At 34.5% G+C, this 15,906-nt stretch overlaps 2 protein-coding genes across 2 annotated transcripts; one reads left to right on the plus strand and one right to left on the minus strand.

Annotated features, from left to right (window-relative positions):
* Nucleotides 1-7,295: 7,295 nt before the first annotated feature.
* LOC120279034 (pyridoxal reductase, chloroplastic) lies at nucleotides 7,296-10,653 on the plus strand. The gene is made up of 8 exons (XM_039285871.1): nucleotides 7,296-7,478; nucleotides 7,557-7,779; nucleotides 8,685-8,778; nucleotides 9,118-9,241; nucleotides 9,665-9,766; nucleotides 9,860-10,011; nucleotides 10,089-10,182; nucleotides 10,322-10,653. The coding sequence occupies exons 1-8, from the start codon at nucleotides 7,305-7,307 to the stop codon at nucleotides 10,505-10,507; spliced, it is 1,149 nt and encodes a 382-aa protein (XP_039141805.1). The 5' UTR covers nucleotides 7,296-7,304; the 3' UTR covers nucleotides 10,508-10,653.
* Nucleotides 10,654-11,047: 394 nt separating this feature from the next.
* Nucleotides 11,048-14,616, minus strand: LOC120279033 (methionine gamma-lyase). The gene is made up of 2 exons (XM_039285870.1): nucleotides 13,772-14,616; nucleotides 11,048-11,748 (listed from the first exon to the last, which is right to left on the minus strand). Exons 1-2 carry the CDS (start codon nucleotides 14,568-14,570, stop codon nucleotides 11,138-11,140), a joined length of 1,410 nt encoding a protein of 469 aa, XP_039141804.1. The 5' UTR covers nucleotides 14,571-14,616; the 3' UTR covers nucleotides 11,048-11,137.
* Nucleotides 14,617-15,906: the final 1,290 nt, after the last annotated feature.

The following is a 15,906-nucleotide window of genomic DNA, read 5'->3' on the forward strand; positions in this document are numbered from 1 at the left end:
TGTAATAATAAACAGAACAACAAGATGTTTTTATATCTTTTGCAAAACATATTGATTAACACAAACCAAATCAGACAAAAAGACGAATCGGGTTTCCCATGTTAAAATAAAAACACTGTGGCACACACAAAGAACTAGCATGAACCAAAAGTTCTGAACCATTACAGACATTACAAGCATTATATGAAATAATTAATTGTAACATATATTCATGGAAATGGAGACTCTTCGTCACTGCACAGTGAATAGAAGATTTAACAGCTCCTAAATTATTGCATATGACATTACTCAAATATAAACAAAGTGAGACCATGTTCATTTGTTTTTTTCTTCCAATATATGTCATGCTTTTTAATCGAATATCACGGATATAAATTCCAACAAAGAATACTCAGCAAAAGTTATGCATATTGCATAATATGGAGCCTTATAGGACATATTTGAAGCCCAAAAAGAATTAAAAAAAAAAAGTTCCTACATTTATGAAAACACATGCCAAATCACAACAAGAAACAACTCACAATTACTTGTTAATCAAGAAGTTGCCATTTTCATCAAGGAGAAGATTTTTAAAAGATGCATGAGTAGGTGTTTTTGTGCGGACATAAAACATTTACCTTCATGTTCATATACCTTCAAGTAACTTTATGATATAACTTTCAAATAAAGTGAAATGGGAGGAACATAGTGTCAAGGGCTCTAAGAACCCGAGATAGAATATGCAAACCTAAACAAAAAAAATAAATAAAAAGGAAAACACTTAAAATTCTTCTAACCAATCATTGAAAAATTAGTTTCTTACCAAGAACTGATCATTATTCCTAATAGAAAAGGAGCAAAAGATGGTCAAATCGCAAATAAAAACACCAAAAATTTATATCCACACCAAAAGGAAATACATCTCCACAAATCCTCACACCCCCAGTTAGATCCACACCAAGCACTGTTACAAACAAAAAGAAAAAAAGAAAAAAATCGGGATCCAAATGCAAGGAAATCAAAGGGAGAGCAAGGAAGGAGTTGATATACGAGTATTATGCGAGCTTGTGGCGAGTTCTTTGGATAACGAGTGCAAAAGCTACGTGATACCTTCCCAGTAGCATGGTGTAGGCAAAGGCCCTAGTGCTCCCCAGGCGGATTTTTCTCGGTGATCTTCACCGTTGCGCCTTGAGCATCACCATCCAAGGAGTAGAAGAGGGATGGAGATCCGGAAGGCGAGGGAGGACGTGGGGTCTCCCGGGAGATGAGGGGCTTGACTTGCTCTTGAGGTTGGTCGACAAGCGAGGGACAAGGTTCTTTGAAGAAGATGAGAAATGTGGGATTTGGCGGGCAATAAAGATATTGGGAAATTTTGAGCAGGCTGGGAAAACTAGATTTAGGTAGTGTTTGGATTGAGGGAGTGATCCCCAAGGCATGGGGATCACTCCCACTTTCTAGTGCATACCCATATTTGGGTATGCACCAATAGAGATGAGGGATGGGAATGAGGGGGCTTCATCCCTCAAAACCCATATTGCTCATGCCCCCAAAATTGGGGGCATGAGCGATCCCTTCCTTTTTGCCTTTTTAATTACCAATATACCCTTAATAAATAAAAAAATTATTTTCTATAATACACCCCATACATGTTATAATTAAATTATTTTTTAATTAAATACACCCTATAATTAAATTAATTTATATCATTAAAAATATTTAATTAGTATAATTAAATAAAAAAATATTTTTTTAAATATTTATTACTCATAATTAAATCATAATTAAAAATAGACTTCAAGATTTCTTTTTAGGAAAGTAGAAATTTTTGTCCATTTTAATTTTCATGAAACCAGTAATTAAAAATATATATTTAATTAAATATTTAATCATAAAAAAACTAAATTGGATAATAGTTAAATGGATTAATTATTTTAATAATTATAATAAAACATATAATAATTAAATTAGACTTTATTTAAAAATATTTAATTATAATAATAAAAAAATGAATAATTTTTGTTTTAAATTATTTTTATAAATTAAAAAATTAATTATTCTTAAATATAATGTGTTTATAAATTAAAAAATTAATTATTCTTAAATTAATTTAAAATTTTATTTAAAAAATAAATACATCAATAACTCATTTAAATATTATTTATAAAAATTGGAGGCATTTAATAATTGTTTCTTTTTACAATTAAGATACATTATTTAATTAAAAATACTCAAGGGTACAAAAAGTAAATTTACTAAAATTTTTCCCCTATCACTCTCGTATTACTATCACGATTCACTGACCAAAGCATTCTTTTATCCCCATCTCGATCCCCTTTCACTATTCATATCCCCATCCCATCCCTTCACTTCCCCATCCCCATATTCTCATTCCCTCTAACCAAACGGGCCCTTAGGGTTTTTCACTTTTTCCAATAACCAAGTTTATTATTATTATTATTATTATAGAGTGGGTGTTTATTCCTTAATAGTTAATTTTTAAAAGAAATCCGAAAGCATTATAACTCTTTAATTTATTAATTAATTTACTTATTATAATTTTAACATATAAATATTATCACAATTATATAAAAAAATTAATATCAAAATTTAAACCGTTCTTTGATGATACTAAGCTAAACATTTTAGTTTTTTCAAAAATAAATATAAAACTTAGTTTATAGAAAATAAAAAAACACACGTTAAATTTGGCTACCTAATATCTCACTAATAATGCAATCAATCTCTTGATAAAAGCTCAAATTTAACACCAACAAACTAAATAGTACAATGTATGAAATTATTTGATTTTATGATTATTTGTAAAAAAATGGATACCTTTTCTTTTTATTTTCATTTAAAAACCTAAATTATTTTAATGAGGTAAATACCTCAAAATTTTTATGCCTTGACTTTTAGATGCATAATTGTAATAATTATAATAATATTTTTAATAAAATTTTTATAAATATATTATAATAAACAAAATTGTTAATAACTACAATTATTGTTTTTATTACCGTCTCGGATGTCATGGCTCTCCAAGTGGTTGGTGATGGTCATGTAGTTAACATATCTTTGGCTCTGGCTCAATTTAAAAGCGAGCCTAAACAGTAAAGGTCATGTAGTCAACAACTTCCTTCCGTGAGTAGGTAGTTAGAGCGTTAGTCAGGTCACTTCGCAGTACTAAGCTTCCATGCTATGAACACCTGGGAACACATTCTTAACTTTTGAAATGCAAGTAATTAACTCTAGATTTTGTATAGTCACACAAAACCCGTAGACCAAAAGACTGGGCGCCCTTTGTCCTAACTAGAAACAAGGCGGCATTTTGGGAGAATGCTCTAGGGATTTTGTCACGTTTTTTTGTACAATCTTAGCCACACCGTGTCAAATAGCATGCCAAATATCATATCAAATAAAGGCATTCCTTGTTTATTTGAAAATTTTTAAAGAATCTATTTTAATTATATTAGTTAATTTATACTTATCTAATTTTAAAGTATAATATAAAAAACTATTATAAATATTGAATATCATATATATGCATAATTAAATTATGCAAGAAAATTCTCATATATTTTTGTGAAGCATAGTAGAGAGTTTCTAAGAAAATATTATGCAAGAAAAAATATAAGTTTTTTTTATTATGGGTAAGTAATTATTATAAATATAGTGTAATTATTATGTAATTATTATAAATACAGTATAATTATAATAAATATAGTATAATTATTATAAATATAGAATATCATATGTATGTATAATTAAATTATGGATTCTCATATACTTTTTGTGAAGCATGGTAAAAGAGTTTCTAAGAAAAATATTATGAAGAAAAAAATAATTTTTTTTATTGTGGAGTACGTAATTATAACAAAAAAGTATAATTATTATGAAATTATTATAAATATAGAATATTATGTGTATGCGTAATTAAATTATGTAAGAAAAATTTATATACTTATCTAATTTTTGAGTGCGGTCAAGCCTAAACCATGCCAAAAAAATAGTGTCGAAATGTCATGGACTCCAGTTGGCCGTGACAAAATCCGTGACAAAGAAAAAGATGATGTGTTTGTCACAGTTTTTGCTACTTGTCGACCTTAAAGCACGTGCCAAAATACCATCGACTCCATTGTCGCAGATTTTTGGCGCGGTTTAAAGTTGATCGTGCCAAAAACCATGACAAAGAAAGAGATGATGTGTTTGTCGCGAATTTTGGCACGGTTTAAAGTTGACCGTGCCGAAATACTCATAGATTCCATTAGTCGCGGTTTTTGGCGCGGTTTAAAGCTTGGGCGTGCCAAAATGTGACAAAGAAAAGGTATGATGTGTTTGTCGCGGTTTTTGCGCTGAGTCGACCTAAACGTGCCAAAACAGCGATGCCAAATCTCATGGACTCCGTTATCGCGATTTTTTTGCGCGGTTTAAACTGCTATGCCCAAAAGCGTGACAAATAAATGTATGATGTGTTTGTCGCGGTTTTTAGCGCGATCAATCTTAGCCGTGCCAAATACCATGGACTCTATTATCACAGTTTTTGCCACGGTTTAATCTTGACTGTGACAAATAAATGTATGATGTATTTGTCACGGTTTTTGGCACGGTCGATCTTAAAGCCGATGCCAAAAAACCGTGCCAAATCATGGACTCTATTGTCGCGAGTTTTTTGCCACGGTTTAATCTTGGTGTGCCAAAAGCGTGACAAATAAATGTATGATGTGTTTTTCACGGTTTTTTTGCGGTCGATCTTAAAGCCGTGCCAAAAAACCGTCTGCAAATCCATGGATTCTATTGTCGCGGTTTTTGCCACGGTTTAATCTTGGCTGTGCCTAAAAGCGTGACAAATAAATGTATGATGTGTTTGTCGCGGTTTTTGGCGCAGTTACCCTAAAGCCGTGCCAAAAAGCGTACCAAATACTCATGGATTCTATTGTCGCGATTTTTGGCGCGGTTTAGGGTTGATCATGCCAAAAATCGTGACAAATAAAAAGCGTTATATGTTTGTCGCGATTTTTTGCACGGTTTAGGGTTGGCCGTGCAAACACGTTCCAAAACCCATGGACTCCATTGTTTATGGTTTTGGGGAATTTGTTTAGGATTGTTCGTGCTGAAAAAATCGTGACAAATGTGTTTGTCAGCGGTTTTTAACTGCTTATTATCTAAATTTTTAGGCGAAAACGTAAATGGTGCTTAAATCTTTGTGACAAAAATTGTCACGATTTAGTAGCAGTGCTCTAAATCTGGTGACAACATTGTCAGCTAAATTTTTATTCGTGCGATTTCAGTGACAAATTTGGCTCGGAATCAACCGTCTTAGAATAGATGCGTCTCAAATTTACATTTTTCTTGTAGTGATAATCCAATAACCTTCTACACTTGAACAAGAAGATAATGCAAGAATCAAAGCTCAAACGTGCTCATTTACCACAAGCACTAGATTCCTCTAGCAAAGATGAAGAAAACAAGGAGAAAACAAGATATAATATGGTGTTTACTTGCTAGCTTCAAGAGAGGAGGAAGAAAATGATGGAGCTTCAAGCTATCAAATGAAGGATTTTTCATTTAAAGTCTCCTTCTTCTCCAAGAGAAAAGCAAAGAGATAATGAAAAGGAAAAAGCATGGCTTTAAAAGACAAATCATGGCTTTGAATTGACAAGACATGGCTTTCAAATGACAAGACATGGTTGGGAGTATGGCTAAAAAGAATGGAAATAAGACCAAATTGCTCTTCTAACTTATAAGTATGCAAAAATATTAAAAAAATTATGGTTAAAAAATAGGATAAAGGTACAACAGACCATCTCTATGCCATTTATAGAGTGTCAATGATGTGTCTTGTTCTTATAGTCTGTTTTAATTTAATCGTTAGACTATTTTTCTTTATTTTCTCCATGATTACCATTGCTTGTCACTCTCTCGCTTGCAACTGTTTTTTATTTTTAATGTATACGATTTAGTTATTTTTAAATATTATTTGTTAGTTCCTCCGGTGTGGTTTGTGGGTATTAAGTAACACTTAAGCACTCATAGAAGTCTCACACAAACCAATAAAGAAAAAGCACACAAACAAACACAAGGGAGACACATAGCGTTGATAACCCGGGTTCAGGGCCCACTGCCACTGCATGCGGGGGCCAAGCCCTGGGAGATAAACAATCCACTAAAAGAGGTAAAAAAATAGATGAGTACAAACACTTGTCACTCACACTCTCAACAATAAAGATCACTACCCTCTCTAGATTGTTTGGTGCTCACACACTCTCCTCAAAGAGTCACTCAAGAGTCACACCTACAATCTACGAGCAAGGTAACTTATATAGACGCCTCAACGTCCCAAATATAGCACATACTCTTTCTAATCTCATGCTACTAATTTAAAAACCCGCTAAAATTAGTCATGCAGAACTCCTCGTTGTAACATAAGTTCGCAACATGGCACTGACTGCAGACTTGACGGGAGTTCGGTTACGTTGCGGACGACCTCAAGACCCATCAACCTCCCGGTCATGCTTAGTCCGAGTCGATGCAGCCAAACCTCCCGATCCCGATTGCCGGCAACTAGCCTCTACCTCCTCGGGTTCCTCATCACGCGAGTCCCCTCGCAAGGGGCGATGTCCTTGTCGTCTTCCATGAAACTCTGCCAAATTCTCCTAAATTTTGGTCTTCAAAGATTCTCCAAACTTGATCTTCAATTCACCCAAGTTTGGTCCTCAAATCTTCAGGTTAATAGACTTGATGATTCTCAGTCAGGATTCTTCAAATCATATCTCCTTCATTCACACCACTGAATAGATCTTTCTTTAATTAAGCTCCACCATATTTAGTCTTCAATCAAATCATCTAAATATGGTCTCGATATGATCTTGTCTTGAGTTATAATGCATTGCAAAAAAATAACTCATAAGATCTTTTAAGATAGACTTTCACCATGATCTTCAGATATTTTGGCTCAGTTGAGACTTACTAAAAATAGCTATCAGTTTTTCAAGATGTTTGCTTTGACTCAAGTCTCCTGTCAGGTCACCATGCTTGCATCATCGATTATGCTTTTACGCTTGATCAACCGGCCTGAGTGCAAATCATGCCAATAAATAGTGCGGTTGCACTAACATTATTGATAAAATAATTAAAAATTTTAAAATTAAGAAACAATATTGTTGTAATTTAATTTTAAAAAATATTTAAAAAATTATTTTTATTAAAAAAAATATGTTGTATTTACTACTTTTCTTTGGAAGTATTAATACTAATTAATAAATTATTAAATTTAAAATTTTAAGAAGATAAAAATCGAGAGGCTGAAATCATGGACGAGAGAAGCCATGGCGCTAATAACAAGCACCACGTCGGCATTCTCCTGCGCCGTTCCTCGCCGGCAAACCAGCACCTCCGCCGCGGCCGCCGTGGCCACCTCAACCAGGTCATGGCCATCTTTCTCCTCCACCACTCTCAATTCCCCTCCCCGTCTCGGCCCTCGCTTCTGGCCCTGGGAAAAGGTCTCACCTTCTCTTCCCCTCTAATTCATGCTTTTCGTTTTCCAAACGCCTTCAAAATGCCTCCTTTCTTTGGTCTAGGTCAAGCTCGGACCTCTCTCGGTGTCGCCCATGGGATTTGGGACATGGGCTTGGGGCAACCAGCTGCTTTGGGGGTACAGAGAGGAGATGGACAGTGTTCTTCAAGAGACCTTCAATTTGGCAATCAGGAATGGGATCAATCTCTTTGATACTGCTGATTCTTATGGCACTGGGAGGTTGAATGGCCAGAGCGAACGGCTTCTTGGGAAATTCATTCGTCAAGGTATTTCATCAAACATCTTGTATGCGACAATGCTTTTGCATCCATCTTTCCATTCCAAGATTGAATTTTTATATGAAGATATTGAGCAGGTTTTTCATTGAGCATGTGCCATGAATTACTTGAATTGTATACCCAAAGTACCTACATTTAGTAAATAAGATGCCCTTACTAGCAATGCTCTTATGTGTGCACAATGTTTTTCATCAAAAAAACGTGTATTTCTTGTCAATGCTGGCTTTAATCTTGTTTTTATAGCTCGTACATCCATAATTTGCAGCTATTGGGAAGAGTTTTTGTAAACATAATATATGTGATAATTCTTTTGCATTTATCTTTCCATTCTAAGATTGCTTTTTACCTGTGGATATTGAGCAGCTATTTCATTGAACATTTGGCATGAATTACTTGAATTGTATACTCAAACTCAAAGCACCTAAATTTAGTAAATAAGATGCCCATACTAGCAATGCTCTTATGTGTGCACTATGTTTTTCATCGAAAAGGCCTATTTCTTGTGAATGATGACTTTAATCTTGTTTTTATAGTGAGTACATCCATAATTTTCAGCCATTTGGAAGAGGTTTTTCAAACTTCTTATATGTGATAATGCTTTTGCATTTATCTTTCCATTCTAAGATTGCTTTTTATCTGTGGATAGTGAGCAGGTATTTTATTGAACATGTGGCGTGAATTGCTTGAATTGTATACTCAAAGCATCACCTAAATTTACTAAATAAGATGTCCATACTAGCAATGCTCTTATGTATGTACAATGTTTTTCATCAAAAAGGTCTATTTCTTGTGAATGATGGCTTAAATCTTGTTTTTATAGTGAGTACATCCTTAATTTGCAGTTATTTGGAAGAGGTTTTTCAAGACCATTGTTTGCTTATTTTCTATTCCAGGACCGAATAAAGTTCAGGACAAAATTGTTATTGCTACAAAGTTTGCTGCATACCCCTGGCGCTTGACTGCTGGGCAGTTTGTGAAGGCCTGCGAGTACAATCTCCCTAATATTGCTGCTTGATGCATTATTGCGCAGATAAATATGTGCACAAACACCTAATGTATGCACAATCTATTTTTTACCACAGTAGAGCATTCTATCTAGGAGGCTGCTTATTTGATTATAACGCCAGCATTCGTTGATCATTTTATTGGATATCCAGGGTTTTGTAGATTTTACAGTATTTTCTGATAAAAAACTTAGGTAGAGTTGATATTCTGAAAGTAAATCTTCTTGAGGCATTTTCTTTTAATAAAGTGATTTTTATTTTTGCAATCTACAACATTTGGCTGCTTGTGTAGAATGATAAATTGGTTAAATGTGTTTGGCAGGTCCTCATTGGATCGATTGCAACTTGAGCAAATTGGAATTGGTCAGTTGCACTGGTCAACCGCAAATTACGCTCCTTTGCAAGAAAAGGCTCTTTGGGACGGGCTAGTTGCTATGTATGAGAAGGTTACTTTACACAAGTTTAAGCATTCTTAATGATTAATATAAGAAACTTAGTATATCATTTGTTCACTCTGGTGACAAAACAGCTGCACTTCAAGGGATTGTTTTGACTATATCTAGACATCTAGATTCTCATTACAACTCTTTGTTTTATGAAGGAGCAACTTATGCCTTCATTGATCTTTTAGTTAATATAGCAAGTAGTAGTTTACCTTTGCTATCCTCTAGTTCTTTTACTTGATGTAATGAAATTGATGTCTTCCTACTTCTTTTCGGTCTAGCTACTGAACTTCTGTGACTGTTAACGTGTTGGTGATTTTATTAGGGATATTCACTAAATAAATTAGTTCACTTGCCATCGGTAACTATTTTAGCCTTCACAGCTATATGAACTAATTCACACTTTTATTTTAATTACTTTTATAGGGTTTGGTTCGTGCTGTTGGTGTTAGCAATTATGGCCCAAAGCAACTTATTAAGATTTACGATTATCTCAACTCTCGAGGTGTTCCACTATGCTCAGCTCAGGTACTTCATTGACTATCTTGTAATATTGCTATATCCTATTGTGTGAACCAGTGGCGATTGCTCATTACCTTCTCGTATGATTTTAAACACCAGGTTCAATTTTCTTTGTTGAGTATGGGCCCGGAACAAATGGAACTGAAGGCAATAAGCAATTCCTTAGGCATTGGCCTAATATCATACAGTCCTCTTGGATTAGGAATGCTGACCGGAAAATATTCAACTTCTAATCTCCCTCGTGGACCACGGTATTTTAGATCCAATCTTTCCGGAGATGAATAAAACAGGAACTATCGACCTGATCTGTTGTTCTTTTCGTTGGCAGGGGTTTGCTGTTCCGTCAGATTCTTCCCGGTCTGAATCCTTTACTAAATTCACTCAGAGAGATTGCACAGAGGAGAGGAAAAACTATGTCACAAGTACATAATTTGATTCTTTTATTCAAGAATTAGCTAAAGATTTTTTTTAAATTATGATTATCTTGGAAGTTATTGGTGCAACTTGTGATTAGAATGAAGCATACATTGTGACGGCATTATCGCCATTTTTTTTTTTCAGATTGCGATAAACTGGTGTATCTGCAAGGGAACTATTCCAATACCTGGAGTAAAGACAGTTGAGCAAGCTGAGGAGAATTTGGGTTCATTAGGTTGGCGTCTTTCTTCCGATGAAATTTTCGAGCTGGAAACTGCAGCAGAGGAATCTCCCAGAAAAATGATTCAGAACATTTTCCAGACCAGATGAGTTGAGAAAGTTTACTTTGGTTTTTACTTGCCTTTTACCATGTATGTTATCCGTTTTCTGGTTAGGATTTCAGTTATTTGTCCACACTAATCAAATTTCAAGTTGTTTTTACCATTTGCAATCCATTAGCCATAATGTTCCATTTATGAAACTTGTCCCATTAAATAATTTGGATTTCATAAAACAATTTTTCCTGTATTTATTACGGAAAAATAATTAATTATCCCACCCTGTTTTTTTAATAAAATTTAATAAATTAACAAACACTCAATTTTATTTTAAAAAATTTAAAATTAATATTAATTAAATCAAAATCAATCATCTCCAATTATCAATTAATAGTAAGGTTGTTCCAAGTGATAGAAGATATAAGTTATTTAAACAAGTGCTTCTCTAGAGAACTAGTGAGTCAAAGACATTTATAAATAATGCAGCACATAGAAGAACAATGTTAAGTATGGCAACACATATATAGATAAACTCAGATGCTTTATTTATTTATACAGAAACATGCATGCATCACTTCCAACAGGGACCTCCTTAATGGTTGGGATATAAACTGAAACTTTGATAAATACTGATATTGAAAATACCTACAACAAACCATAACCAATGCACCAACACTCTGGTTTAGTTCTTACCATAAGAAGAGAAGGCATTATTAGCATGAGCAAGATTCCCATCCTGTTGCTGCACAATTGCAAGAGCCTTCTCAAACTGTGCCCAACGCTGCTCCAAAGTGCCACTATACCCAACAGACATCCTAACCAAACCAGGTGAGATCCCAGCAAGTAACTTCTCCTCATCAGACATCTCACTACTAGTACTACTCCCAGAACAAGACATAAGAGTCTCATAATAACCAAGACTCACAGCAATGAGACCAAACTGGGCAGTGTTTTGAAGGTGATGCATGAGTCTGTTGGCACGTTCCTCAGTGCCCATGTCAAGGCAAAGCATGCCACCAAAACCATAGCCTTTGTTGGCAATGGATTTGAGAAGGGAGTGGTGAGGGTGGTCATCTAAACCTGGGTAGATGACGCGTAGGCCAAGGCGTTTCATGCGAGTGGCGAATTCCATGGCGCGGTGGCAGTGCTCCTTCATGCGGATGGATAGGTGGGGTAGACGTTCTGAGATCTCGAAGGCTACTTTGGCGTTCATTGTTGGTCCCAGTAGCATTAGTGCTCCATTGTGTAGATCCATCATTGAGTTTACTAGCCATGCTGGTCCGCATATTGCTCCTGCACATAATATGATGTTACAGTTACACTCTCTGAATTAACTTTTTATAAAAAAATATGTACCAGTTATGATGCCATCATTTCTGATATTTTTTTTCTTCTTTAATTCACCAGTTTTTCTGAGAGGCATAGACAGACTCTAATAACTGAAATAAAGTACTTAAAACTCAACAAAAATTTTTAATTTACATAAAAATTTAAATTCAAAATTACTTGTTTAAAAAAGTAAAATATATCATTTTTACTGTAAGTCAGAGTTTTTTTTTTTTTAAGTTGAATTAAAAGTAAACCAAATTTCCAAATAATCTAATGAAACTTGAATTGTAAGCTTCTTATGTTGATATACATTTTTTGTGAAAACAAATATCAAAAACAAAATGGAACGGAAGTAAATCTAGCACTATGTTATGAAATTAAGACATATTTGTTTTCTTAGTTCCGTTTCTCTATGCTTTAACACTTTAATCTCATTTATATTTTAATTTAAAAAAATAAATAAAACTCGAGAAGATAAGTTCGTTTGCAGTCAAACATGTAATCAAGAATAAAATATTCTTGTTCTTTAAAAAATAAAAAAAAAAAGTAATATTATCAAATCATTTGCTTTTATTTATTTTTATGGTAAATCGTACATAAGTTATCTATGTTATCAGCATCGGCTTACTATGTGACACATGTGTCTTTATTCATAGCTTTTCAACCTTTATCTAGATTTCATAATCATTCTAGTAAAACAATCTGATTTTTAGAATAAACTTATAAAAGCCAAACATAAGATAAGACCACAGTCCAGACAGTGACTAAGATTCCGACAAGTATTAAGTATTCAAATCCAAATCCCACCAAATTTAATCTTATTCATTTCTATTGATTTATCTAAACTTTAGTCCATGGTGGAATCATGGCAGGAATTAAATAATAATTTTCTGTGACTCCTCTCAACCATTTCCTAAGAACAAAACACACAAGAGGCAGGCGTCAAACGTATGACTCAATCCATATTAAACTGATTTAGGTTCCCTATATAAACAAACTTACAAGTTAATTGGCAAAACAAAAATTTGACTGATCACTGATGAATTAATATTGAATAATTCAAAATGAGGTTTTTAAAACAATTTTATATAAATAAAAGGTTTTTTAATTAAAAGAAATTTGCTTATTTTTTTAATAATCAAGTTTCTTCTATAATAAATTACATTGAAAATGTTTATTTTCGTTTTAAAATACAAGCAAACAAAATTTTTTCCGTAAATAAATCAGATCAGACATGGAAATTTATCAAAAAAAACTTAACCCTCTACGGCATCCTGTATGATTAAATTACTGGTATATTTTTAATATTTTTTTTTATAAAAAGACGATAAACATTTGTCTATAGTATGTGAGTTAATTGTGAATTTTTTTTTTTAAAAAAAATAAACCATTTCAATTAAACAAAGAGAAAATAACTTTTCTCACATAAGGGAGGAGAGAACATCAAATTACTAGAAGTGGTATATACAGCACAAAAACAAAAACACAACAGAAACACAAAAAATACATGAAAAAGAAAGAGGAAGGAGGCCTCTTCACAACCCAGCGACCCAGCTATTCAGCTAATAAGTTACTTATTAATGAGTTAATTCCTTCTATAAGAATTCAAATTTTTACTATTTTGCACGTCACATGAGAAACTTATTTTCATGAGAAACTTATTTTAATAAGTCTAATCATTTTGGCAATTCCTAATAATTATGTATAAAGATATAGATATGGTTTTATAAAATTCTATTTTATTCTTAATAAAGTAAATTAAATAAATTTATATATATATATTGAAAACGGATCGGGTGAAAACGTGAACCGATCCGACCCGACACCGCACACACAAGCGGTGTGCATGGGCGGCTAATGGCCGAGACGCTGAGCGGCAAAGAGCCCACCCATGTGAGTGTGACGCGCGTGAAAGCCTGTGACTTCTTAACAAACACGGACGCAAAACATCGAACACATCGAGTGCATTGAGATTCGCACTACATACCTGCTATGATATCAGCACCACCGCTGATGAACTTTGAGACGCTGTGCAGCACCACGTCGGCGCCGAGCTTCGCCGGCGAGAGCACCATCGGAGTGAAGGTGTTGTCGACGACGAGCAGCACGCCTTTCTCGTGCGCCACCGCGCTCAGCGTTGGCACATCGGCGACGGTCAGAGTGGGGTTGGATACGGACTCCACGTACAATACCTTGGTGTCACCGACGCGGATCGCATCGCGAACCTCGTCGATGTTGGAGATATCGACGAAGGTGGTGCGGATCGAGCAGGATCGGGGGAGGAAATGGGAGAGGAGGGCGTGGGTGCCGCCGTAGAGGCAGCGGGAGGCAACGATGTGGGATCCGGCGGGGCAGAGCTGGAGAAGGGCGGAGGAGATGGCGGACATACCGCTGGAGGTGCAGTACGCCGCCTCGGTGGACTCTAGGGCAGCCATCTGGCGGCCGAGATTGAGGACGGTGGGGTTGAAATGGCGACTATAGATGAAGAAATCACGATCGGGGCCGAGCTCGCCGGTGAACATCCGGCGCATAGTCTCAGGCTCCATGACGGTGAAGGTCGCCGAAGCCTCTATTGACATATTGACGCCGCCGTGCTCGCCGAACTCGTGGCGTGCGTTAGCGAGGTTGCCGGCGGGATCGGAGCCCCAGGAGGTCGGAGAGGGTTTCTTGGGGAGAGATCGGTGGTTCTCCGCCGCGGCGCCGTCATCATCGGCGGAGCTGCGCTTTTTAGGGTTAGGGTTAGGGTTAGGGTTGGAGAAGGAGAGGGAATGCATCGTCTCCGCCATGGATTTGCTTTGATTTGATGATAATGAGGTGATGATCTCGTGAGCTGGAGTTTGCTCTATATTTATAGACGATGTTCAGATGAGCCGCTGGAACAGGTTAAGCTTGTTGATGTTGATGCAATGGTGATGATGTGTAGGAGATGGGAATGCCTGCTCATTGGGATGATCTTTGTTTATTTGGTGTACCTTATTTGTTGGATTTAGTGTTTGAAAATTTTATTTTTAATTATTAAATATATATAAATTTTAAAAATATATATTATTACTATTTTTTTTAAGAGGAAAGTTAGTATTTTATTTTTTTTTTTAAATTCAAAAATTGAGTTAGGGTTTGAATCCTTGGCTTATGACAAAATTATTATTGGATATGAACATTTGATTTCTTGTTTTTTTATATAATTATGTAATTTGATTGAAAATAATTGAAGAAGTAAAATAGAATACTTCTAGTAACAATGAAAGAAAATTATTTTAAAAGTACAAATAGTGGGAAAAGTTTTTTTTTTTCAATGAGAAGAGAAAAGTGAAAATGATTAAGAGAGAGAAACAAAAGAGAAAAAAAAATAGAAACGCTTGGATTATAGAGAATTTTTATAGAAAAATAAATAAATTATTATGTATATATTTTAAAAAAATATTCCATATAATTTAAAAGAAACTAGAATTTTTTTAATGCTCACATAATTAAATATATTCCATATAGAGAAAAATAAAAAATTTTCCAAGGGAAAAAAAAGGGTCATGGGGGATAGTAGGTCATTTTCGTTAGCGGAAGAAGAGGAATTGAGCACGTTTTCTCAAGTTTAAATTGAATTGAAAAATAAAAATTAAAAAAAAAAATTGTCTAAAAAGGAAGTCTCTAGTGTTTGTGACTTTGTGTTGTGTTTTAAGTGTCCCAAGAAAAATATATATATATATATATATATGAACATGAACATGGTCCACATTCAATATGGATGTGTACATGAACATGGTGCGCATTCATTCAGGCCGTCATCTTTGTTTAAATTGTATCCGTTTCTTTGAGGGGTCAAACATGTGGTCACATTTATCTCCTTTTTCCCTTTTTATTTTATTTTATTTTATTAGCCTAACAAGAGATAGGAATTACACATGTATCTTTAGGATAAATCAAATTAAAAATTAAGAGTCTGGTTTGGATCATTAATACTTGTTGGTGTTTTAATCCTCTATCCAAACACCCTCGGATCCTTTTATAATTCTTTAATATTTTATTTTAGTGTTTTTTATTCAATATTGTGATCACCACAATAGCCCAGCACTAAAACATTTGACTTCTAAATCGAAGATCAAGAATTTGATTCCCCTCCTAATC

This window comes from Dioscorea cayenensis, chromosome 16 (assembly GCF_009730915.1).
Source record: "Dioscorea cayenensis subsp. rotundata cultivar TDr96_F1 chromosome 16, TDr96_F1_v2_PseudoChromosome.rev07_lg8_w22 25.fasta, whole genome shotgun sequence".
In the NCBI taxonomy this organism is placed as follows: domain Eukaryota; kingdom Viridiplantae; phylum Streptophyta; class Magnoliopsida; order Dioscoreales; family Dioscoreaceae; genus Dioscorea; species Dioscorea cayenensis.